This window comes from Chironomus tepperi, unplaced genomic scaffold (assembly GCF_022539635.2).
Source record: "Chironomus tepperi strain 1889 unplaced genomic scaffold, CSIRO-AGI_Ctep_v1 contig_89, whole genome shotgun sequence".
NCBI classification, from domain to species: domain Eukaryota; kingdom Metazoa; phylum Arthropoda; class Insecta; order Diptera; family Chironomidae; genus Chironomus; species Chironomus tepperi.
The window spans coordinates 1117817-1145315 of record NW_027226211.1 but is presented as its reverse complement, the minus strand read 5'-3'; the positions used below and the strand labels follow the sequence as shown (position 1 = coordinate 1145315).

The following is a 27499-nucleotide window of genomic DNA, read 5'->3' as shown; positions in this document are numbered from 1 at the left end:
TTTCCGAACAAGCACCTATTCAATTGCAACATGCAGATGTTGAGCTTCACACACAACAATTTCCATCAAATCGCCCAAAGTGTGCAACAATTGATTCCGCATTGTACTTCACAAGAATAGACTCAAGAACTTTTTCGGATTGACTTTTCTATTTTCACATTTACTGGTTGAACTTTTTTTACTGTAAAACCTTAAATTGAATGTATACAGTATGAAGCTGACTGACTGTTGAGAAAATTGAGTTTGTAAATTTTTAATTAATTTCCTTTTCTTTTTTTTCGTTTTCTATTTTTAGGATTCTTTCTATCGTGAAATTGTTTACTTCAAAGGCGTTTAATTTGCACAAGCATTAAACTTTTCAAACAATTGGTTTTCAATTTCGTGAACGGTTGAAGAATTTTAATTGAAATTAAATCAGGAATGGATTAAAAATTTCATTGAGCTTTAAAGCTGTTTCTTGAATTTTGAAGTTTTTAAAGCTCAATTTTAAAGATTTCAATTTTGAAGACTTTTGCAAATTATGACAATTTTAAGCTTCAATTGTCAATTTTATTGTTATTCAATGATTGCTGCCACTTTTTTTCATCAATTCAAACATTTCAATCAAAATTTCATCGCAAATTGAGCCCAAAAATCAAAAAATCAAATTCGAAGCGTGAGAAAAAAATGGCGCGAAATCAAAAAGCTTTTGAGCTTTAAAGCTTCTCATGCAACTCTCTAATAAATATATTTTGACACCACAAAGACATTAAGAAGATTAATTATAGTCACAAGCATTATGTAAACTAGAATTATCTTCAATCATGGCATGGAAAGGTTGTGTCTGTAACTCAAATTATAATTAGTGACATTAGCGTGGGAAGCACATTAATTTTTTGACTTGTTCTACATGTTATTTTATCAAGATTAGTGGAAGGATTATAATATTGCTTATTTTGACAGTTTTTTAATGAGATTTAAATGCCAAAATTAGAATTTTAAGCATGTACTTTAATTTTATGTCGATATAGTCACTAGATCAGGTGCGGGTAACCTGTGTGGCACTTAAATTCTTAGAAATGTCATGAACCGTATGCTGAGTGCGGTTTCGGTCAAGGCTTACCACCAGATGCCTGCCATTGCTCTTCATTAACACAAAAACCCAAACGGTCCATAAATATTCAAAAATTAAAGCACTTCCATTTCACATTTGAATAAACATCAACAATGTCCTTCCGACAAGAGCACGAAAGTTTTTTCAAACTTAATGAAGCATGCACACTGTAAATATAAATAAATTGCAATTTATTCATCGATGCAGGCAACTGTGTCACCTAAATATCATTTAAAAAGTTCACACGACATCTCTGAAAATTCAATTAACTTCTCTTCGTGCTTCATATTTCATAGATTTTCAGATTTCAAACCTTTTAATTTACCGCAAATGCATCAGACTTTTCTGTACATAAATTCCAATTCGGATCGATATAAGTGAAGGCAAACTGACTTTTATAGATGTTAATTATTTCCTAAGGGAAATTGAGCATAAAATCAATAGTAAAAGTATATTTATAGCATCAATATCCTGAGTAGTAACAATGAGAATAGCAGTGAATGAACAAATACTTAAAAAAACTTACTTGACGATAGTAAATGCAAAGCCTTAGCTCACAACGTTGTTTGGAATTAATCAAATTAAGGTAGAAAATTACTATTTTGAAATTATAGAGAAGTTAAGTATGTTGCGTAATCGATATTTAGTTCCACGAATGGGAAATTAAATAGGTCGAATGATTTTTGTGTCGAAAAATTGTTAATTTGATGATTAAATGACTTTTTGTTGTTGAAATGATAATCACGATGTTTAATTCGATGTAAATAAGCTTAATAGCAATGTTTACTGGCACTGGGAATGATGTTTACACTTTAAAATCTCAAAACACACTAAAAATTGCAAAACAACTACAAACAAGGGGCTTCAACTAAAGCTTAGAAAATTCAAAACTAAAGTGACCGTTATTAATTTTTCATCGAAAAATTCAAGGGGAAATCAACTACAAAAAGAGCATTTCAATTTTAGCTAAGAAAATTCAAATCCAAAATGACCGTTAGTCAATTTTTATCCAGAAATTCAAGGGGAAATCAACTTCAAAAATGACATTTCAACTGCAGTTTAAAAAATTCAAAACCAAAATGACCGTTATTCAATTTTCATCAAAAAATTTAACAATTTTCCAAATTCATCAATAAAACTGAACATTTCCCATAAATACCATCTAAATTAGACATCAATTCAAATGAAAAACATCAAACACATCCAAATTTCCCACAAAAACTCAACCAAAGAACAAAAAGAAGTACGAGAAAGTTGTTGTTTATCAATTTTCCAAATTGATTTGCTTCTTGTTATCCTCACCCACAAAGAAATAAAACTTCTTCTTACATTCTCAACATCATCGTCAAGGCTGAATGTGTGAAAAATTGATCACACACAAACGCGGATATCACATACATGTATGCATGATGCCCATCTTTATTCTGCCTATCATTTTACTTGACAAAAAAAAGAACCGAATATGTGTGTGGATGAGAATTGGATGGAGAATCTAGGTCAAGGCAGACAGAGAAAAGAATACATACAGCATATCGAAGTTGGGGTAGCTTTTTATGATTCCAATACACACATTTTGTGCCTCTTTTGCGTTGTAATTTGCCATGTTATGCTGTTCATTTTTATCTTCTTGTTTTTATTATGAAATATACGTGAAATGCAGTAGAAAGCATAAAGGCACACAAAATAAACAACCTTTAAAGCAGTGATGGGCAATCGTTGGGTTACGAAACACCCTGGTGGCATGTCTGGTGGTAAACCATGACCGAAACTGTACACGTTGTAAGGTTTTTGGTATTAATTGCAAAATTTTGGGTGCCATGGCACAAAAGTTACTCATCACTGCTTTAAAGGGTATCAAGCTTCACAAGGCAAATCGATTTGCATTTAATGTAAGACAATAGTCAGCCAGTCACCAATTTGACAGTTAGTCGTTTGCTATAGGCCAGGGGTGGGCAACCTGTGTGTCGCGGTAGTGCACCTTGGAAATGTCATGAAACTTACGTCGTGTACGGTTTCAGTCGAAGTTTAACACCATGGCATGCCAAGAACCATATAATTTGTACGGTTTCAGGCGAGGATTGCCACCATGGAAAGCGCTCACCATCAAGATGTGCCTCGAAAGATAACAAGTTGCCCATTCCTGCCATAGGTAATGTAGTCGATTGGTATAAATATTTATGTGAACTAGCATTGCTTCCTCAGTTAGCGCATAAACTAATGTAAATTATAGTCATCTTGTCGAGACGCTTGAATTGTTTGACATAATACAGAACATCAATGACATGCACTTTAAATATTATTTTTTTCCTCCCTTCTTCGTTCGTCGTTGCTTCTTATTCCTTTCGTTTTTTTGCTCCTCAAGTCACTCACTTGCAATGAGAATTTATTTAAAATAAAGTTGATTTGCGTCAAACAGAGCAGTGGTTTTTTAACAAGCACGTCTTGGCTTTTTGAACAAGTTTTCTTGTTGTTTGTAGCAGATAAGAATCTACATGAAGGATTGAAGTTAAAATGAGAAATTCATACTGATGTCCTGATGAAATTGGACAGATGAACATACTGGAACATACATCATATGCATCTTAATTTGAAGATTTAGTGGCTGACGAGCTTCATTATGTATTCAAGTAACGACTTTTTGGATTTTAAATTTATTTTTAAACGGAATTTTGGAATTTGAATTTATTTTTTAACGGCTTTTTGAGATTCAAACTTGAGATTTTAACGACTTATTTGATTTTGAATTTAAATTTGAGCGACTTTTTGAGATTTGCAAAACGAAGGTATTTAACGACTTTTTAGAATTTAAATTTGAATTTTAACGGCATTTTCAGATGCAAATTGAAAGTGTTTAACGATTTATTAGAATTTGAATCAAAATTGAAACTTTTCGATTCAAATTGAAGTTAGCTTCCATTGAAATATTCAAATTAAAGCTGTTAAAATTCAAATTTCATCAAATTAAGTCCTTAAAATTCATAAATTCAACCAAAACTTTCCATAAACCCAACCAAAACAAAAAAACGTAATTATATCCATCAACAAATCCAAAAAAAAGCTATTTCAAATGCAGATTTTCAACATAGCAATTTCAAGTTGCATCTGTGATTTATAATTGACGCCCATGCATGCATATTTTATGTTTTTAATGCAAACTTGCAGTTTTATGGCGATAATTTCATTTCAAAATGAGAGTCGAGTGCTCTCTTGCTTTTTTTGTTCTTCATTTACGAGAGTATAAACTTGATAAACGTGACTTTATTTAATGAATGAACACTTTGCATATAAAGAGGACTTTAAAAATACATTTTTTAATTTAAACAGCATTGAGCTGTTATTTTTTCTATGTCAAAGACATAATATTCATCATGTGTCATCCCGTGATGAAGAAGAAAAATTGCTTATTAATAATTTTTTATGAGAATTTTTAGACAAAAATTATGTAAACATCGCATGAAAATTAATTTAATGTCGCGCAATGAGAATGGAATTGGTGCCAAAGGCAAAATATTTATTTTTTTTCCTATTTTATGTTTTTAGTACACCTGGCACATATTCACATTAAATAAAATTATTAAAAAAGAAGGAACTTTCCTTCATATTTCAGTAAACAAATTTGCTGTCTTTAAACAGCTTTTTGTCATTTTGAACGCGTTTTCGAAACTAAACGAAGCTTCAAGGTTCACTTTGATAGGTTTGCTTGGTAAGTTGGTAAGCTGGGTGACTGGTTAGCAAGCTGGCTAGGTGGATGAACCAGTCAGTCAACTGGTTAAAAAGCTGGCTTGATGAACCGTAAAATCTCAGCAACCAGACATCTTTAAAAGCTTGGATTTGAAGCATTAGCTCCTTTTTATCAAGCCTTATTGCTTGATTGAGAAGCTTAAAACTATATCTAAATGGTTTAATTAATGATTTCTCTATTTAAAATTTTCAATTTGTTTACAAAATCCTCAAAAATTTCCCCTCGTCATAAATTTGAATTTGGTTTGACCGTTAATTTTCAAATAAAATTCGACTGTTAATTTTTCTAAGAAAATTTTACGATTTTTTCAAACAATTTTAAATTTATTGCCAAAAAATATTTTTGTAAAAATAAATTTAAATTTTTAAAAGCCGTTAAAGAATTTAAGTTGCCAAAAACCGTTAAATAACCTATAAATCATTCAGTCACTTCCATTTTAGGTTAAAACTTGTACTGATTGAATAATTATTTGTCAATCAAATACTAATTGCTGTACAAAAAAGCGCTTAAGTCCCTCAACATCATCAGAACTTCCAACAATTCTATCTTCATATGCTTGATAAATGACAAACCACATTATGAATTTTTTTTTTCGACATTTTTCATATAATTAATTACAATTTTAATTTGAATATCATTTACAATAAAAATTCACATATTTTTTGGTGGGTTGGAATAAGTGTCATTAATTTATACATGAATGGATTAGCATTTAATTAGATTTGAAATGTACTATGACACTATTAATTCGAATGTAATCAAATATTTTTAGTTAATTGCTCAATAATGAGAGTTTTACAGAAGATTTTAATTAATTAATTATTCAATTATTTACCTGTAATGTGAGTCAATACAGCAAATGAAATGTAATTAAATATTGCAATGGAATGTAGAAGGAATGCGAATGAAGTTGTTCCTTGAAATAGGAGCTTAATTCGCAATCTTTGGAATATTATAATCAGCATCTCGAATCAGGATTCTTAATGGGACTCGAACCTTCGCCTTACGAGTTCCAATCGCATGGTCCTATCACAGAGGTATTGAGGGTTACTTGACTATATGGCAGAGTATCATGAAAGGTCATTACATCTAGTGTGTCATTGGGAATGCTCAATTGCGACGCGGAAGCATCAAAAACACAAAATTCTGCATCTGTTGGAACTGCGGTGAAAAGGTTCGACCCCAAGTACTCCCCTGAATACGCACTTAGGCTCTCCGTACCCATAGTTTTCTGAATTAAAACCAAAGCTTCTTTCACCGTTTGAAAATTGATAGTCAAGAACAGCTCAAACTTTTTCAATTCTTCCTGCCCAAAAATCACATAACCTCCAAAACAACCCCCTATTAAACCCATCATACCCACAATACACAATAAATTTCTTCTGCGACTTTAATAATAATAATTTTAGCTTGTGCCGCTAAGTATAATTTCAAGCCTCATGCACACCATGCATATTAACATTCATTCTCAAAATATGTGAAGCACACAAGCACACAACAAACATAATAAAAAATTCAACAGCATACATAAGAATGCGAGACTTGCTGCTTTCGCGAGCGAACTTAAAAATCAGTGAAATTCTCTTTAATGCATGCTGTAAATCACATTAAGATGAATAAGATCGAAAAGTAGCGATTTAAAGTTAGAATCAGAGTTGCAAAACAGGTGTCTGTGACAAGCAAGAACCGTACAAATTATTGATAATTTGTATGGTTTTCTTCCAAAACTGTACAAATTATCATGAATTTGTACGGTTTTTGCCTGTCACAGACACCTGTTTTGCAACTCTAACTTAGAATAATGCTGTACATATTTATGAAAATAAAAGTTTTATCTCATTGTACTTCCTTCCTGAAGCATTTCTCAATTATGTTGCTGTTGCTGCTGTTTTTTTTTATCAAAATCCGTGGATTTTTACAGTTGGAAAAACTGTAATTCCGATTTAGCAACAACTTTTTAGTACATAATAAATATGCTGCACAGGATTGGTAATGAAGTTTATATCACATGAAAAAAATTGTAGTTTATATTTATGACAAGAGCTTCTTTTTTCTTTCCGGGAAACAGGATGTTATCGAATTAAAATTGTAAGCGCCTTACTATTATTTCTGTAACAGGAATTCTTTTTTTTTTATTTATAGGAACTGAGACTTGATGAAATTGAATTAAAGATTAACTGTTGATTTAGTACTAAGCTTGGTCCGATCAGGACATGTTGAATTATGTCCACATGATGGTTACTTGGGTCTAGTTCTAAGGTCACTTTCCAATCTAATTCCTTAGTTAGATGGCTTGATCAACTGACAGACATAACCAAAAGAACCTCCTGAAAAGTTTCTGTATCTACTGACCTTTAACATGTCTTCGATGCTATTCCCTGTCCACTACCTTCCCGAATAGCAAAAATTGGTTAATCGATCAAAAATCCAGATTCTGCCTGACGAGATCTTGACCGGGTTTTCGCGATTTCCCGGTTGTGCATGATTTACGGGACGGATCGTCTTTCCTGTTGTCGGTACCGGAATTTCATAGTCAGGACCGGAATTCCATAGTCGGTACCGGAATTCCATAGTCGGTACCGGAATTCCACGTCGGTCTGGCGTTGTATTTCGTATCGATTAACCAACTTGTGCTATTCGGGACTGTATCATTCGGATGTAAATACCAACAATTCTCTACCAACAAAAAATCAATCCAAGTTTACTATCACAATACGAACAAGATCTACCTTCAAGCATTTCAGAGCTGCCTATTCTGATCTAAATTGTTTATCTCACCCAAAACACGTAGGATGTTAAAAATAATCGACTGTATAGACCAACATTGAATGATGGAAATATTGAGTGGCAATAACAATAGATAAGAATGAAAGATTCCATGTTCACCAATCTGTGAAAATAAGAGTTACTGGACATGACTGAATAAGCAATTTTGGTTGAATTGAATGCACCTTAGATTGCATCTGTTGAATTACATGGATAGTTAAGCTTTTAATGTTTCTATGGACACGACTTCCAGGCAAACTTTTGAACAAAACAATTTGCTGTAAGAATTGCACTTAAAGCTTTATGTCACATCCACAGCAACATGCAATTCCTATGAAAAAAGTTAATTAAATTTCTCAAAGGTTCTCAAGATTACACGACATCCAATAAATCCACAGATCAAACAGTTTACCTGCTAATTGCCATTCCTATCGATTTCATACAATTAATGCTAAAGACGGTTTGACACAAGACACAATTACATCCGGCAAAGACGTTTCGACAAAAAAAGTTTTTCTGCTTGTGGGATTTTGAATATAAAGGAAGGCACCGTTCTCAAAGGATGTCAGAATGACACGAACATAAATTGGAAATAACTTAAGAAAACTGCATTCAAAAATCGAATAGCAGAAATAGTTTTCAAAGATTAATCTATTGAAATGAGAAGCTTGAGTTTTGTGGTAGTTAGTGGGCAGGGTTGGTAATTTATAGCTTGGGGTAAAGTTGAGAGTATTGTGCGAGTCGCTGTCAAATTGACAACGCTCTATGTAACGATTGAGGCATTGGTTTCTGATGGGAATCGAACCCAGATCCTCACAACAGAAAAAGCATTACCGAATTCTGATCTGAATCCTAACCAGTTGGCCACAGAGGCCTTCTTCTTGGACTGGCAGATCCCCCTTTACACTATGGCGAAATCACACTAGAGAAAGCTTCGGTGGCTGAAGATTCAATGATTTCGAGTCAGCCTTATTTGGACTCAAATTTAATTTCTATACCCTAGCGGCAAACCACATTTTTGGCCTAAAAATGGGTCAAAATCAGTCATTACTATGTAGTCCAGGCAACTTGCGCGTCTTAATACAGTGATTTAGCGTTTATTTAACGAACATGCTTAGCTATTCGGTGTTTTAAGCTTATTCATGCTTCAAAAAATTGACAAAAACTTCAAATTTAACACTTTAGGAACCAAAAGTAAACCTCAACCCTCCAAAATGAACTTCCAATCCAAAATCTCTACCTTCATCCCTGCTCCACCAAACCATAAGATGAAAACCTTAAAATATCAAGCTTTGAGATAAGAATTAAGTCAATAAGTTAAACTAAAATAATCGAAATAATTTCAAAAAAGTTTTCTACATTGCAATTTGTTCCTGCCATGGATTTTTTAAATTAGTTTGAGAATCGCTTTTGGCATGATATTCATGCATTCATATTACATCTTATACATATTTTCTTATTTTAGTACTCAAACTTACTCCATTCGATACAATATCATGGATATTTGAGAGTTTGACGTAAATCTTTGCTTGTTTAATATCAGATTTTGAATGATCTGATGTTTTAGATGGAAAAGTTTACTTAGTTTTGATATTGGAAAATCTAGTGAGCAAAGTTTTGTTTATGTTTTTGAAGTAAAGTATCATCGGTGAGTTTATTTTGTAATTTATAGCTTCATTAAATTCGAAGAAATGTGAGGAACAAAGAAGCTTGGTGCTTTAGAGAGCGATTTTTCATTTAAATTTGCTTTCAAGAAATTCGAAGAATTTAAAGTCTTTGTTTATAAATTTCAAAATTAGATTTTTTGTGAATTTAAGCAATTTTAAGAATTTTTGTTTGTCAAATAACTGATCTTTTGTAAGTTTACAGTTCAAAGTTATGATATTGGCATGGTAATAACTTGAAAAACAAACAGAAAGTACTTAAATTAGCAATTTATGAAAATTTCAATGTTCTAAAATGAGAAATCTGAAAATTAAGAATTTAAAATTTTGTACTAAAATGAGAAAAACTGTTACAAGTTGAGCAAAGTTACCTTTGAAATCCTTCAAAAGTTCACAAATATGTTAAAAGTTCTATTTTCGTTAAAAGGTCAAAATTTTTAAAATTCCAAATTCGTTAAAATTTTAAAATTTTAAGAATTCTAAATCCGTTAAAATTTTACAATTTGAAAAATTCAAAATTCGTTAAAATTTCAAAATTTTAAAAATTCCAAATCCATTAAAATTTCTAAATCCGTTAAAATTTTAAAACTTGAAAAACAGAGAAGTCAGCAATGAGGATTGAAGTCTGACTTCCCCAGATTAAGTCTAATATAAGAAAAGCAATTTTGCAAGTCATGTTCCTGATAAAAGAAACTAATTTCAATTTAATCAATATATTTAATTGCAGCAATTTAAGTAATTACTGCAACTACAAAACTTGAAGTTTCTAACTTTCAAATTAGATCAAATTATCATCTGACCTAGCCAGAAGACATCCGCTCCATTTAATTACACCAATCATATCTCAAAAAACTTTATTAATTAATACTAATTAATTAAAATAAGAAACATTTGCAACTTTATTCATGAAAAGCGCAGGCATTGATGTCAAGCAAAGTTCATTGCATTAAAAGGAATCTAAAAATATTTTTTCACGTCCTTCTCATGCCAAAGGAAGCGATGAATAAAATATTGCAAAATTTTTTGTAAGAAACCAATGGAACTAAATTATTCATAATTTACGTACGGTTCCTTTTACCAAGAAAGGAATTGAGATTTATTTTACGGGTCAGTTAGTTAAGACATCCCTTAACGTTGGAATGTGAACAAGACATAAGATGGAAATAAAACTTGTCTACAATAAAATTGTTATCATTTCAAGATGTACAGCATGTATGCTATTCACAATGAAAGGACTTATTTACGTTGAATGAACAAAAGAACGGCAGATGAAGTCGAAATAATAAAAAAAATGAAGGAGAATGAAAATTTATGCATGTTAACTTGACGTAATTTATCGCACCCACATGACTGTGATTCAAGGTTTGTATACCTAGGATGCATGATGAAGTAAGACGTTGATTTAAGATTGCAACGCTTTTTTTTAAATGTAACGGTTTTTTAAATTTTGAAATTTTTAACGGATTTGGAATTTTTGAAATTGATTTGGTGTTTTGGGATAGTTGAAGAATTTCAAATGTTACTTTTCTCAATTTGAAAATTGTAAAAAGCTTTCAGTTGAATATTTTTAAATTTTAACGGTTTTTAAATATTTGAAATTTAAGCAACCTTAGGATTTCAAAGCCTAACGGATGATTCAAAACCTGTAAAATAATGTTCAAAAAATCTTCAAATTTTTAAAGCTTTCCCACCTTAAAATTAATTCCACCTTAAACATTTCCAATCAATTTTAAACGAATTTTTTCAAGTGATTGGATCTAACAGCTGGCACGAAAAATTTCATAGACGAGTCTGATTTCACAGATCATTAAACAATTCATTGATAAAAAAATAAGAAAGAAAAAATCTTTCAGTTTAAAAGTTATCGCCAAAATGTTTGTAACAGTCCATTCATTTGTCTACGGGGAAAATACGATAAGAATTGTGTAAATTTATAAAAATGTCGAGACAGGACAAGGGAAGTAAAAATAAAGAAATAAATTTATTTTATATGACAAAACTTGAGCACTTATCATGTGCAGTACAAAGTTTATGAAAAATGTGAAAATTTTCTTGAATAAAAAGTATATTCATTCAGTTACTTGATTGATTTTTGAACATAATTTTAGGTTATGTTTGAAGAACGCCTATATTGAATGAAAAGGACCATCTTTCCTTCCGACTAAATCAGTGTTGTCTAAACTGTGTGGCGCGACATACTTGTGTACCCCTGAAATTCTATGAGCCGCATTCTGTGTGCGTGGCTTACCATTAAGATGTGTCGCGACATACTTGTGTACCCCCGAAATGCCATGAACCGCATGGCGTGTACGATTTGGGTCTTTGCTTACCACTAAGGTGTGTCGCAGTACACTTGCGTACCCCCGAAATGTTTTAAAAATTACATAAGCCGCATGCCGTGTGCGGGATTGGTCAAAACTTACCTCCAAGGTGTGCCATGACCAAAAACAGATTGCCCAACACTGATCTAAAGGATTCATCAACTTTAATCTTTCTTCATCCTTCGTTAGCTTTCCATTCTTCACTTCAAGTTCATCCTTATCTTCGCAGTATGAATGAGAGGTGCTTAAAAGTTAACAAACAAAAAAAGAAGCAGAACCTTCTTCGCTACAGATTAAGCTTTAATATCGTTGGCGAATATTGAATAGGATTTTTAATCTTATTATTATTATATTCAGCTATGGATATGTTTACACACAAAAAAAAGAACCTTGCAAAAAATTTAACGCTAAAAATAATGCCACAAGTGTTACCACCCTTATTTATACATTTTTCTTTTCATTTTCGTGGCTGTTGTTGATCGCAATATCCGAATATATACAGAATGTCAACGCCACTAAATAAATGAGGGCGTCGAAAAATTATAAAGAAGAAAGAATATTTAATAATAAAGCAGTAAATGAACTCGAATCAATTGTATGATGGTTAACGGCGTCTATAGCAATATAATCAATAAAGAAAAAAAATCTGTTAATGAACATCGACACAAATGTATCAGACATATTACATACACTCAATTTCTTTCATACTTTACTTTTTTTTCTAAAATGATACTTTATTATATTTATTCTGTTTAGAGGAAAGTGCTCATTCGTAGAAATTGTAGCAAAGCATGATTCTTCTTTGTACTGAATGTTACGTGCTGATATATTTCTCATTCTCTAACTAGATTTATATGCTCTTATTTATCTAGAGAAACGAGTGTGGAATAAAGATTTTTTTAAAATCTTTCAAATTTATAATTTATAACGCTTTTTGACTGCTGGAAGTAAATCTACTACTTTGTGTATGGTTTTGTGGTGATAATCCTGTAGCTTAATGGATTTTAATGCTTTAAATTGACTGAAAATAGCAAAAATTGTAAACAAAGAACTAAATTTAAATCAAATTTTCATTTTCTAACGCGTTTTGTTTGTTGGAAGTAAGTCCTTACTATTGTTTAAAATTGTCTCATGATCAACTCGAAGTTTAAAGTTAATTAATGCTTAAAATAAGTAAGATATCACTTAAAACTGAAAAATTATGAAATTTAAACTAAATTTAAACTTAATTTTCAGTTTTTAACACATTTTTGTTTGTTGGCTGTAAGTCTATTGCCTTGTATATGCTTTCCTTATGATCTACTTAATTTTTATAACTAATTAATGCTTGATTTTGAATTTAATTTGACTAAAAACTGCAAAAACGTGTAAACTGAACTAAAAGTAAACAATGAAGGGCTAAAACTACGCAATCTAAATTTAACGAAGAAAATTCAAATATCTAAAGACCGTTAAATTTTCAACGAAACCTTTCAATCAATTCCCAAGCATAAAAAATCAAATTTTTCAAAGTTATAATTAGTTTCCATAACAGCATGCACAATATTCTTAATCCCCAGCATTCACACTAATCAATCAAAATGAATAATATCTGCCATGAGAGTCAAACAGCAGACATAAACTCTACTTTTATGTTAAATGAACTGTAAATTAAATTTTTTCCTTTAAAACACTTTATTTAAATATTTCTGACGCTAATGAAAATTTATTGAATGTATTCATGTACCAGCAATAGCTAGATGTGGAGCATAAAAAATTGATGACGAAAGAGATTCAATGAACCTTATCCATTTAAGATTAAAAGCATTGTCGGAAAGCTCGCTGTTCTGCTTATCACGCATTTTTTGACTATTCTCATTATTGTCCTTGAACTGTCACATACCGATGAGCGCAAATATACATTCTGTCCTTCTCATTTAATTTTTTTTCATGATGGTACTTTTCATAAAAATGGTCTCATCGTAACTGAGGCGTTGATATCATTTAATTAGAATGATTATATCCGGCGACATTTTTTTTTCCATGGCATTTTTAGGTTGCGAATTTATTTTTTTCGCCTCTATTCTTTATCGAGCGTAGTTTTTTAGCAAAGAAGAAAAAGTAATTGACAACATTCATCTTGACTAAAAAGGATGGGCTTTAATTATCTTTCCATTCTTGTCGGTTGTAAAAAATTTCTGTTTTGAAGCTGAGTGTGATAAAGATTCAGTGGTGTTTATTTTTAGGGTGTTACTTTTGATGGAAGTATAGATAGAAATTAAAGGCTAATTACTAAATTTTGAAGTTTGATGTTGGTAGAGTAGACAGACATCGAATGTGAAGCAAAGTTGCAGAACAGACTCCTGACACAGACAAAAACCGTACAATTTTTTGAGGATTTTTGCAAAACCATACAAATTAACAAGAATTTGTACGCTTTTTGAATATGACAGGCACCTGTTTTGCAACTCTGTTTTGAAAGACCCAACCTTATGAGCAGAAGGAGAGTACTGCGATTAGCAATCTTTGTACCACATTCGACATGACCTGGGATTGAACCCAGAATCTTTGTCACGTAAGACAAACGCTCTAACATTTAGGCCACTGATGCCATTTCACAGTAATGAGGCAAAGTTGGAAGAATTCCATTGTTAAGGCGCCTTCATTGCAGTACAAATGGAGGCATCATTTGGGACTTTTTGAGTCCGTCCTGCCAAAATCCTGATATTATTGGTATTATGCAAAATGTATCTGACATGATTGAAGTGGTTCGATGGTGGATTCTAATAGTTCTTTGGTACTTAATTAAAATAATACCGATCCGGCAACCATGGGTTCGAGTCTCATCAGGAAATCTCGGCTTGTCCGTTATCATATATTATGAGTTTCCAGACAGTCAAAGCCAAAAGTCCAAATTCCATAAATTGTAGTCCAACAGCGCTTAAAACACCTCAATTCCTCCCACATTTCCATAACTTTCCCTCTTCTATTACAAAGCAGCTGGCAAATTTACCATCTTTTAATATCATAATGATATATCATTCTCATGTCACATCTGTACCTGTTTAGAATTCACTATCTCAAATCTCATGTACTCGCTAATGTCAGGTCAATGTCAGTAACAGAAGCAAGAAAACGATAATGCTTCTACAAGAATAAGTTGATGTACGTATAAACGATTACGTTTCTCATTGGTGGATGGGGGAAGGAATCAAGATAATCTCAAAGATAGTTCAATTTTCAATCTATGTATATTGTAACTTTAAGCATGCGAAGTTTATGCTATACATAAATTTTTATTAGATTTATTTTACCTTCTATCAGGAAATTTGTGCTATATTGCTTGGGTATATTCAGCATAGTAAGGTAAAATACATGAACTTCTGCTATGCTTCATCTCATCATTTCTTTCCTCTTCTCATTCTCTTGTTTCACGCTCGAGAAATACCAAAATGCACATAATATGATGCAATTTATTTTCCGATATAGTTGATGAAAATTTTTCTTCATACTTTTCATATAGAATTAAGGAAGAAGAAGAGGAAGGGAGAAAAAAAAACTATTTTAAAATTCACATAGCGTTGCCTTGAAATAAAGAAAATGGATCGCCATTGAAAAAGTACATTTTTTTATACATTTTTATTTCACACGATGCGATGCATCATATGAACTCACAAAGTGAAGGAAGAAATATTTTCTTATTTTCACACCGTTTTTTAGGGTCAAGTTTTGTGGGTTTAATCGGATGTTATGTAGCTCAGAAGTAATTAGGTAATATACAAACTGTGTTTTGTTGAGTAGAAGTGACTTCGTGGTGGATTGGATTAGTAATTCGGTGCACAACTAATGTAGTACCGATCTGGCGATCATGGGTTCGAAACTCACCAGAAGTAATTTTTAACTTGTCCTTTCATATAGACTCAAAACACATCTTTAAGTCTCTATTTGTAGTCTACAGACAGTAATGTCATCAAAGGAGTTAATCTGATCCCTTTACAGACAAAAGGTCTATTCAATACAGTGGTCTAGAGCACCCTCACTTGATAAGCAATATTAAGTTATTTAACTCCCTAGTGTAGTTTTGGATCTCATTAATTCTGTTAACTCCTTTCTGTTAAGCTAGGTTTTGCTCTTCTTAAACTATGCTGCTCCACACACTCATGTGTCAAAGCATTATTTAAGAAAAGTTTTGAATAGCTTGTCGACAGACTACGACTTAGTATTGGACATACTATGTGGTCGACTAGACCTGTTAGATTGTCCATTCCTGGACTTGCTTAAAACCAGAAAGTAAGGTCTTTCCATCAAAACAATCTGAACTTAACGTAGGAATAGCCAGACTTAGTATGAGCCACAGTCAAACATGCCACAGTGCTGTACATAATAAGGATTCAGTATTCAAGCTAAGTAAGTAAATTACTGTACTTTAGAGTGTCTGATCCTGACTAAAACCTAGTCGGGCTAGTTATTTGGATAGTCTGACTCTTGGCTAAGAGCTACCCAACACTCAATCAATTCCACTTAATCTAATTCTCGTTCATTTTGAAACAAAATGTTGTTCAAGACATTTTGTCAACTTTTTTTTTTATAACATCAATCTTCAGAACGATGTCAATAACGCTATTTCGTGCTGTTGCACATTTTTCTTGCTGTGAAAAAAGACTTCCCGTAAATAAATTAATCATTATTCGCTGCTTTCGCTGTAGTTCTTACAATTTGTAGTTGGCAAAACTTCCAGCTTCTTATTGAGATATTACAATTTAAATTGAATAAGTCATGTATTCTGTAGTTTGAGTAGTTATGCTTACATGAAAAATTTAATGTGATCAATTTTGTAGTTCACATTCAGGAATCCATTTTCAGGAAATTGGGTATTATATGTTCTATTTTTTAAAGCTACGGAACTGACGTTCGAACAAATTGAATCTATTCAAAAGAAGGGAGCATTAAAATAATCATGTCCTTGCTTAGTTCAGCGGACGTGGTATCGGAAACCAAGGTATGCTCTATGACTCGACCAGAGACTCGACTAAAGAACAAATGCCCGAATAGCACTGACAGATCCGCTTTAAATCCAGAACCATGGAGTCACGCCAGTCTGGTGTTAGATTTTAGACTAATTCTCTGTTAGGTTAAGGAACTGCCGAATAAAGACTCCCATGTCAAGCTTCATATTCAATCTTCATTCAAAAATTCAGTAAATTTTGATAAATTTAGAAACAAAAACTTCAAAAGTTAATAAAATAACAATTTATTTCATAATAATACCCTACAAAAAGCTATAAAACCTCATCAAACAGTCAACCCCACGTTGACTCTCCTCCGGATGCCCCATAAAACTAAAGCAAACAGTAATAAAATGACTGAAGTAAATACTTCAGCAACAAATTTTCCAAAACAATCATGAAAAAAAAAGTAATAAAAAGTTGTAAATCATAACAGCAGTTCAACGAACTGTATCATGTTGTGGTTATACAGATTGATTTAAACCCAATTTCAAATCAAGTGATTTATTGACAGCGATACATTGATAAATGATTGAGTACAGATGAAGAATCGAAGGTTTGATTCCCGGACTCACATGAATCCAGGTTCGAATCCCGGACTCACGTGAATCCAGAATTCAATTCCCAGACTTACGAGAATCGAGGGTTCGATTCCCGGACTCAAGTAAATCCAGGGTTCGATTCCTTGACTCAATTGAATACAGGGTTCTATTCCTGGATTCAAGTAAATCGAACCCAGTAACCCAGAACCTACTCAAATTGAGAAAATGCGCTTCTGACTCTGCAACTTAGTGACTACTTTACTGCTAATTTTTCTAATTTTTCATCGCATTTCCATTGCATAACCTATAAAAAATTCCGTATGCCTCTAAACTCAGTAGTAAATTTTTTATATTCGTACTTTTTCTCATTTCCGTGAATTTTCATTGCCAATGCAATCAGAGTTTCCAATCTGCTTGAGGCTAGTAAAAAAAGAGCATGTATAAGTGGATAGAATATTTTATATTTTTTCAATCATCTGTTTATTTTGTAGATATACAGTCACAGTATAAATAAGCAATTAAGTCGATTGCGTCATAAAATCATGACACATATATGCACAGATTTTAATTTAAAAATGAATTTTTTTTAAGTGCCAATTTTTTAAGATGATGGGAATTATTTTTTTATTGGTCTGTCTGCTGGATTGTCTAATGCTGTGATTTGATGGGATGTATTGGTTTTAAGATTTGGATAAGTGTTGAGTAGGTCAGTGAATGAGAATAAGAAAATCCAGTCTAGATCATTCAGGCCGTTGCAAGATGCAGTTTAATAAACTTCTGAACAGTCAATTAAGATCGATAGTAATAGAATAAATCATTGCAAAACAAAGGAAGCCGTCTTAGTCCAATACAACGTTAAGAGCTGTGCAATGATCATTGTATAGAGAAAGAAAGTTTAAACGAACATTATGCCACACTCTCAAGCAATCCTTGGTAGCTCAGTAGGTAAGATAATTGACATGTAAGTAAGAGGCGTGGGTTCGAGTCTCACTCGGATTAAGTTAAAGGAAATTGTACTTTTCTAGAACCTTAGTTATTGTAAGGTTCTGAACCTGACCTAGCAGTTAAAAGTGAGATCTTAACCAACCCTTTATTGACATTACTGTCTCTAGTGTACAATCGACAAACCAGAACAACAGACTCAAATTAGTAGAATGGACTTGAAAAGTTATATCATATATAGCTAGGATTTTTGAGTCCAGGGATTGAATTGTATATAATCTAGGGGTCAATCCAAGAAATCTGTACAATTTGATCATTGGATTGTGAAAAACCCTGGCGCCAGCCAATTTCATCATGTCGAGCCTTGAACTTCATTATCACTGTATCCATGTCGAACAAAACTTCTCCATGACGAGGCCATTAAAGCTTACTTGCATGAGCATTCTTTCAACTTGGGGTAAGTAATTGGTATAGTGGCAGAAGCTTATTCAAGGGGGTTTGGGGAGGCAACCCTCAAATTTTACTCCTTTTTTGAAAAATTCTTTTGTTTGTTTGAGTTTTCTAGCTATGTCAGTACACAGTGATAGAGCTAGCATCAGAATTCGTCTTAGCAATAAGGAATTAAGCAAGTGTGTCTAAAAGTGCGCTCTTGTCAACATCAAACGATCAAGTCTTCACTAATTTCATTTTTTTATCTGTGTCATGTATTTCAAATTAATTGAATCGCTTCCACTTTTTATTGCTATCACATTTACATGCTTCTTTTTTTGGAATTATTTGTATCTACACGAAATTTTTTACAGACACACAACAAAAAAAACGGTTCGTTTTCATTATCAGGCAATCATTATGGCATAAAATTGTTTTTTATCATGATTACTTCTCTTATCACCGGTATTAACGTTTATTGAATGACTGACTGATGATAAAAAACAAAAAAAAAAGTAGAAAAAAATTGTTGCAATATTAATCATTTGTTAAGCACTCGAAAAATAATTATTATTTGTATAGCTTGCGACTCAATATCGCATCGATGGCTGTCACCAAAAGTTATCCCTACCCCGTAATATAATCAAAAAAAAAACTTATTTAATGCTATTAATATTTCATAATCTGATGTGAAATATTATATCGTCGTGTGCAGCTCGCGAGGGACGCAGAAATGAAAGTTCGTAGCTTCTTATTCTGCCTTTTTTTTTGAAACATATTTTTCGCATTAAATTATAAATCATTTTTCCATAATTCAATGGATATTTATAGACGAAGAAGAACTAAGGAAGGAAATAATTAAGATTTTCAGCTATTGATCAATTAGGGCGCATTTTTTTATTGACTTTTATTTTTTGTTATCATTTTTGCGGCATAATTGGAAACGATGATTAAAGGATCGACATGGCTTACTGTTGCGAAGTGTTAATGGGATTTTAAAAGCTTTGACTTTTTATTGGGAAATAGATTGCTTTGATAAGTTTTTTTTTGCACGTGAATAGACGTGAATTTGTCTGTACGATTATTATGACGTTTTATTGCAATTGACGTAAATAACGATTGACATATTTCAAGTGGATCATTTATCAATATTGTCTGATTTTACAATTTTTTGTAAATTTCAAGCATTTGTTATTGTTTAGCAACTTTAAAGTCGTAGCTGTTTTTCTTCATATTTTAGTACAAATTTGGAATTAGATTCTAAAAATTTTATTTAGAAAAATTGTAAATTTAAGAACTTTCTGGACATTTTACAGGCTTATAACATATTGAATACATAACTTTAAGCTGTATGCTATCAAAAGATCGATAATATGACAAGCAATTATGTCTAGAAAGACTCAATTTTGAAAAATTAATAAATTTTCAGAGTGTAAACAAAGATTTGAATTTTTCAATTTTGAGCTTTTGATATCATAAAAAAGAATGTTTCTGGATTCTATAATGTTGAGAGATCATAGATCATAATTGATGTGTACGACCAGCGAAGTAAGTAAGTATAGTGTTGAAAATATGTCAACTGTCGTTTAATATTCAAATTATATTTGCAACTAAAATTAGTTGATTTTCCCCTTTTATAGTTGTAGACCCTTTCATATGAATATTTTAGTCTGTTTTCTAACTTCAAACAATAAACATCATCTTTACTTTGATTTACTTTAATTACACTTGTTTGTGAATAAGCCTTGTTGCTTTATTTCCTTAAGATATAACCATTTTGTCCTCGCCGAGTCAAAATTTGGATTAAATTCAAATATTCAACCATTAAAAAGCTCAAAGTAAATTCTCTAAATTCTCTAAACTAAATAATGGCAAGTAATGCGATGTAAATCAAACCTGGCATCATCATCATCATCATAAAAACACTGACAGCTGTACAAATAGACACGCATCTTTAAATTAAATGTAATTATCCCTGAGACTTGATGGTATGATGCCAATAAAATATTAAAATACCTCCAATTAAATGGTGTCAACGAAAGAATTTGACAATATTAAGTTCATTACTATCGCATCATGCACACAACCTTGCTGGGGCATCTTCAATGTCAGATGCAAAGGTCATGAATTAGCAAAAAAATCTATAAAAAAATGCTTTTAAATCCCAAAACTTTTAATTTCCAAAAAATTGAGAGAAAATCATACCCTTAAATGATAAATCTAGCCTGCTTTTGATTTATGAATCTACCTTTTCAGCCCCAGCACATTCTTTATTGTAGAAAAATGTACGAATAAAAAGTGTGCACGTGGAAAAGGAAAATAAATTTTCCGAGAGAAAAGAAAAAAAATATGAAATGTTTTACAATTTGATTATAAAAATATCAACAGATTCTTATTTTTAATTTCATTTTTTTTTTTATTTTACTTCTTCGTTCGTTTATTTCATTCAATGCAATGCAATTCAGCAGAGTTGGAATGAAGGTGTAAGGGTGGTCATTTTGGTCATGACTTGAGTATTAGTTGAAGATGAGTCGAATTTAGTCAACAGCAGGAAAAAGCTGTAGTAGCGTAATGGTTAGAGTATCAGCCTACCAATCCTGACGACCTGGGTTCAATCCCAGGGAAAAGTCTAGTTGAATTTGGGAGCTTTTTCGGTTGGGAATGATTTTGACTAATTCTTGAAATCGAAACAATCTCGGGATATCCGATCTGGATTAATTATTGAAAAGCCTCGTGCGTTCCGTGACACATAAAATTCCCATTACTTGAACCAATCTTAAACACAGATTTAGATAAGAAAAGCTATGAATTATGGGAAATATGCTTCAAAACGGCAGTTTTGATGGTTGACATGCTTAGGCAAAGATACAGTATATCAGGGTACACCCCTGTACGCAAGAATTTGAAATAAGTTAGTGGGATGATGACAATCCCTTTCCTTCTTGAATATACTCTTAGTATATATAATCATAAGTTGCATTCTGGTATTGTGTAACTCTCTAAAGATATCCGTAATCCGGTACCAATTGGTAACATCGCAATAGTCTGATCTAGAAGTCAACGTCAGCTTTTCTATGCCAAATCCGAGTCGACTTCGAGCTCAGAATTCTGATTGTCATCTTCTGACTATCCAACCTTCCTAATATCAAATCAAACCATATTCAAGGTAATCAAGTTAAATTACAACTCTGCATTTCCGCATGGAAATTTTCCCACGCTCTGTTTTCCACAAAAGCGGATTTCTTTTCAAATTAAAATATCGATTTATGGTCTTGTATACATAGATATATACGTGTTGTATATAAAGTGCAGTGAACCAATAGTATATTTACTTACTGTCATCTCGATTGCCTTCCATTGTATTATCAGCACTCTAATTGTTTCTCCTTATTTTCCGATTTTATTTTTTCCACACAGCACTAAACCAATTTAAATTAAAATTTACTGTCGGTGTGCTCCAAATGTGATTGGAACAACAGAAATTGTATATAAATTGCTAATTGATTGGATTTTAATGAACAGAAACTTTTTTTTTTCACAATTGTGATTAAGCAGCTTTTTTGAATTTTTTTTAAATTATTCCTTTTTTTACTGCCTATAAATTTACTTTCACATCACACAATTTTTGCCTCTTTTTTTGCACATCACTTTTCACATTAATTCCACACAATTTTCCTCAATGCCTCCTCGTTTATTCCACAAATGTTGAAGAGGATTAACACAAAAAATTATTATTATTTTTTGTTCTATATTTCACAGGTTGAGGATATCAAAATTCTCAACAGATGGAAATTCGATGACTTCACAACGTAAACTAAACTCGCGAGTTTCCTTTTAGCCGTTTGCCACTCACTGACAAGTAAAGGCATTGATTGTTGTTGCCTTTTTATTTTTCTTTCTTTTTTTCTCTTTTGCGCTTTATACGTACGGACTCATTCAATGGAAATTGAAAAAAGAAATAGACTACTGTGATTCACTCATTCACTGTTTTTTTTTCTAACGTTACTCTACATAGGACACGAATTTTGGGAGAAAAAAAAAAGTTTTATTACTTTCTTTCTGGTGGTGGTAACTTTATTCGTTTATTTTTTTTTGGTTGTGTATTGTAAACAGCTGATAAGCATGCTCATGAGATATTAGGAAATATAATTTATTGTAGTCGAGAGAGCATTATTATTAAATTTTTGAATATTTAACGGAGTTTTTGGAATTTTGAATGTTTTTGAGTAGAGCGAATTGAGGTCAATTTGCTTGTTTTGTGGGGCGAATTCAAAATTTTGAATCAAAATTCAATCAAACTTTAAAATTTGTAATTTTGAAGTATAAAAATAGGATCCACATTAGGTTTTCTAAAGATCAAGAAGTCTTCCTTACTTTTAATATGAATATGAAATAAAGATTGAAGAATTCTTTGGATTAGATTTCAAAATTTTTAATAATTGCAAATTCAAGTATTTTTGTAGATTTTACAGACTTAAATCATGATGGATTTATAACTTTGAGTTGTGAACTATCAAAAGATCAATTAATTGACAAGAAACTCTTTTCTGAAAGACTAAATTTTGAAAACAAGGTAATGTCAAGTTGTAAACAAAGATTTGAATTTTGAAATTTTGAGCAATTTTCAAGATTCTTATAAAATAAACTAGTTATCTAGGATTGTTATGATCTAGTCAATTGGAACATTGGGAAATTGAGAAAAAAAGGGCTAGAAGTCAACTCAAAATTTGTATGGAGTAGAGTCGACTTTTCCATATAAAACCCAAGTCGACTTCCGAGCTCTGCTTAAAAATCATGCAATAATTCTGTACTTGTATGTCAATATCTATCAATATCAATTTCTTCTTGACCATTCAATGATCCAGCTACCATACAACTGTCCAAAATAAATTTTATTGTAAGGATTCTTCAATCAATCGTCAATTGTCACATATAAATACAGGTCATTTTTTAGTGGTGGGCTGATACAGGGATGGACAGTTATTGGTTAGAACTTATTGCTTTGTATCTAATACTTAGACTTGGCATTGAATTTTTCCCGCTCAATACTCATCAAAGTGTGCATATTAAAATTTTCCATGCCCCAAATATTCCCGAATTATCTATTCATGTAATTTCCATTCATCCGTGCGTGCAGTTCCCACATCTAGCTTTATTCCTACCATAAAACAATTTTTTTATATTTTCACATTAAGCTATTTCAATACTTTGTATTTAAGCTTTATGCTCTTTATTTTCCTTTTTTTATATTTCGTACTCTCCAATAACAATAATACTTATTGACTGCGATATTTACAGACTGGACTTAGTGCTGTTCGACAAACGACTAATAGAATAGAGCAAAGAAATAATGTCGATCGTATAAATTTCGATTTTTCTTTCTGTTTTTTTTTTCGTACACTGTAGTTGAAAAATACAAAATATTTGAAAATGTATGTAGGGGAAAAGAAGTGGAATTAAAAAAGAAGGCAAAATTATTAAAGGCTCGAATTAATTTTAATTGATTTGTTAGCATATGTCATCAGAATTTTTTCTGTTTTGTTTATTGTTATTGTTTTTACTCTGTCGTAAACGAGTATAAAGTCGGCTTGAACTCGATCGTGAAATTGAATGAATTTGAGATTTATCTACTGAATTCTCTACTCGTTAATACCGGCTAATTCTATAGATAATTTATTGGTGTTTATTTGATATAATTATTAAATCTCACATGGTCGGCACGTTTTGTGCATTGGATAATGAAAAATCACATATACATGCATAGATATTGCAATAAATTTAAAATGATTCTTTTTACATGACATAATGTAATTGTTGCTTGTTATAATATTGATTTTCAATTGTAATAGTAAGGCATTGCATGTAATCATACTGAATTAACTGTATTGTTGGAAATTTATTGGAATTTTGAAGCATTTTTCATTATTTATAAAATGGATTTGTTTACATTTTTAAAGCAGCTGAATTCAAAACAGCTCAATTGCGTTGAATTTGGCTGAATTCAACATTGGTCAACTGAACTAAATATTACTGAATTCAGCACTGTTTAACTGAACTAAATATTGTTGAATTCAGCACTGCTCAACTGAATTAAATATTGTTAGATTCAGCATTGCTTAACTTAACTAAATATTGCTGAATTCAGCACTGCTGAACTGAACTGAATTTTGCTGAATTCAACACTGCTTAACTTAACTAAATATTGCTGAATTCAGCACTGCTCAACTAAATATACCAGCTCTGAATTTCTCAAAATATTGCTAAATTCAGCACCGCTGAATTGCTCTAATAATTACTGAATTAAACATCGCTTAATTTCAATAAATATTGAGAAATTCAGCATCATTATTATTATTGCTTCAGACCAACTAAACTAAGTGTTGTTGAATTCATCACTGCTGAATTTCACTTAATATTGCTGAATTCAGTTTCACTGAATCAAACTAAATTTTCCAGAATTCAGCATCTGAATTTTCTTAACTATAGCTAATCATTATAGCTGAATTGCACTAAATATTGCTGATTTCAGCACCGCTGAATCGAACTAAATTCAGCATCGCTGAATATTGCTGAATTATGCTAAGATTGTTAAATTGCTTATTTATGCTAAGCTGAATTCAGTCTCAACAATCAATTAAATTCTAAAATCTCCAATCAATCTCTAGAATCACCCTTACAAGTATGATTTGTTACTGAATGACATTAGAAATTAAAATTAACTCAACACAATGCGAGCTATTATTTGTTTATATTTTTATGCCTTTTACATAAACCGCCAATAAACAAAATATTAAAATAAATTGTATTTTTATCCGCATGTAGACATTAATTAAAACTAATCTATATGTGTTTTTCGTGTTGTCATACATAAAGCAATTGAATTTATTGATGTTGATTTTTGATTGAGCATACAACAACTTGTAAATGCAGACATTATCGTTCTTATCAGCATTAATGAATATTAAGAAGCTTCAAAACACCAATTTTTATTCCTAAAAAAATATATACTGATTAGATTGTCAACCTTTGGTCTTATAATTCACGTATTTCATCACTAACTAGCACTTTACTTTATTGCAAAAAATATTGCGTCAGACCACGCTTGTTCATTAGGAAGATTATGTTGTAATATTGTGTGTCGGATCTGACTTTATTAGTAATTCATCTTTATATGTACTTCATATGGTTCAAGTATCTTGTTTTTAATCAGTTAACAACTATTTGAGAGGTTGATAATGTGTAATCATACTCATAAGAATGTCATAATTGCCCGTAAATGAGCTTTAATTGCTGAGTTGATTAAATTTTTTTAACGATTTTTTAAAATTTGAAATTTTTAGTGAGCTTATAATGAGCTTTTTGTATCACAATCAGGGTAGAAAAGCAGCAGATATCGCCACATAAATAGTTTTGCTTTCTTCCTATACTGAAAAGCTTTATTTCTGCGCCAAAAATCTCTTTTCAGCCTAATTCCTCCTCTTTTGTAAAGATTGATGGACTATTAGCTGTAATCTGCTGTATCCTTAGACATCGCATATCGCTTGGACCTTTAAAGACTACAATTTGCAAATACCCAATATCAAGTGTCTCATCCAAGAATACTTTATTAGAATCCATTAGAACCAAAAAAGGAAGAAAAAACCGTTAAGAATTCAAATTTTGGGGATTTTCCAAAAAACAGTTGATTACAAGAAACTAGCTCATTGTTTTTGCCAAAAATCATCAAAATTCAATGCCTATCATGTTCCTTATCACTTCATTTATTGAATATATTCATCATTCCATCATTAAGCAGCATAAAATTACTTCCCTTATGCAAAACAACATAAAAATCAAATAAATTGCACAACTACATTTTTTACGGACATGACCGATTCAGTTGATCAGTTTTTGTTTGTAAACAAGTGACCGCATTTATTAAAAATTAAATTTTACACTATAATTAACAAAGATATTATACAATGAGATGGGTTAAATACTATATAGTTCTCTTAATAATACCATTTGGATCTGTTTTATGTGAAATATTAACAGCAAGTGCTGTAATTGGACTTTCGGCACTAGGATATAAATATTCTGATAAAATTTATTTAAATACATATTGTAAGAAATTTGAATGCTGTCATCCTGATTTGATACCTCATAATATACTAGCACTACAGGATAAATTAGATACTAAGCTATTTGGACAGCACATAATCCAGGAAAAGTTATTTAAAGCAATTGCGTCGCATTATGAAACGATTGAGAAGTCCAAAAAACCACTAGTCATGACATTCCACGGGTCTCAAGGAACAGGGAAGAATTATGTAGCAACAATGATTGCCGAGGCTATTTTCAAAGAAGGAACAAATAGCAAATTTTTTCATCTTTTTCATGGATCACAATATGACAATGTAGACAGAACAAATGAGCATAAAGATTCAATAAGACAGGAGATATACAATGGAGTTGATAAATGTGCATACTCATTGTTTGTATTCGATGAAGTTGACAAAATGCCACCTGGAGTCTTTGACAGCATCACTGCCTTACTGGATCATCATTCTCTAATTAAAGGCAAGGACTTCAAAAAGTCAATATTTCTGTTCCTTACAAATCATGGCGGCGAAGAAATGACATTTGTTTTACATCAATTAACAGCCAAGAAAGGATTGTACAGGCACGAGACAAAACTTCATCATTTTGAGGAAATCATGAAAGTTGGAGTTTACAACAAGGAAGGAGGACTTAAGGACAGTAATTTAATTAAATCAGCTGTTATAGATTTTTATTTTCCATTTCTACCTCTGGAGGAACCGCACATAACTCAATGTATCATTGAAGAATTTAGATTTTGTGGCAAGAATGAAGTTAGTCAACAAATGATTGATGAAGTTTTGCATCAAATTGGATTTAATTCAATTACAAAGTATGCACACACTGGCTGTAAGACAATTTATCCCAAAGTTCAAACTGAATGCTATTCCTGAAAATAAAGCTTTTGCACCAATTTTTTTATACAAAAAATAAATA

At 31.6% G+C, this 27499-nt stretch overlaps 2 protein-coding genes across 2 annotated transcripts in view; one reads left to right on the top strand and one right to left on the bottom strand.

The window, feature by feature from the left end:
• The window catches only part of kcc (solute carrier family 12 member kcc), a 124328-nt gene extending 101848 nt beyond the window's left edge, over positions 1-22480 (bottom strand). Inside the window, exon 1 of the mRNA XM_070635518.1 lies at positions 21821-22480. Within this exon, the coding sequence (XP_070491619.1) occupies positions 21821-21842 (22 nt within the window). The 5' untranslated portion in view covers positions 21843-22480. The remainder of the gene's footprint in view (positions 1-21820) is intronic.
• Positions 22481-26376: 3896 nt separating this feature from the next.
• Torsin (torsin family member) lies at positions 26377-27495 on the top strand. The gene has a single exon (XM_070635466.1). It carries the CDS (start codon positions 26446-26448, stop codon positions 27454-27456), a length of 1011 nt encoding a protein of 336 aa, XP_070491567.1. The 5' UTR covers positions 26377-26445; the 3' UTR covers positions 27457-27495.
• Positions 27496-27499: the final 4 nt, after the last annotated feature.

Excerpts from the sequence above, each read along its gene's own strand:
- Torsin (XM_070635466.1), top strand. The coding sequence starts at position 26,446 with ATGAGATGGGTTAAATACTATATAGTTCTCTTAATAATACCATTTGGA.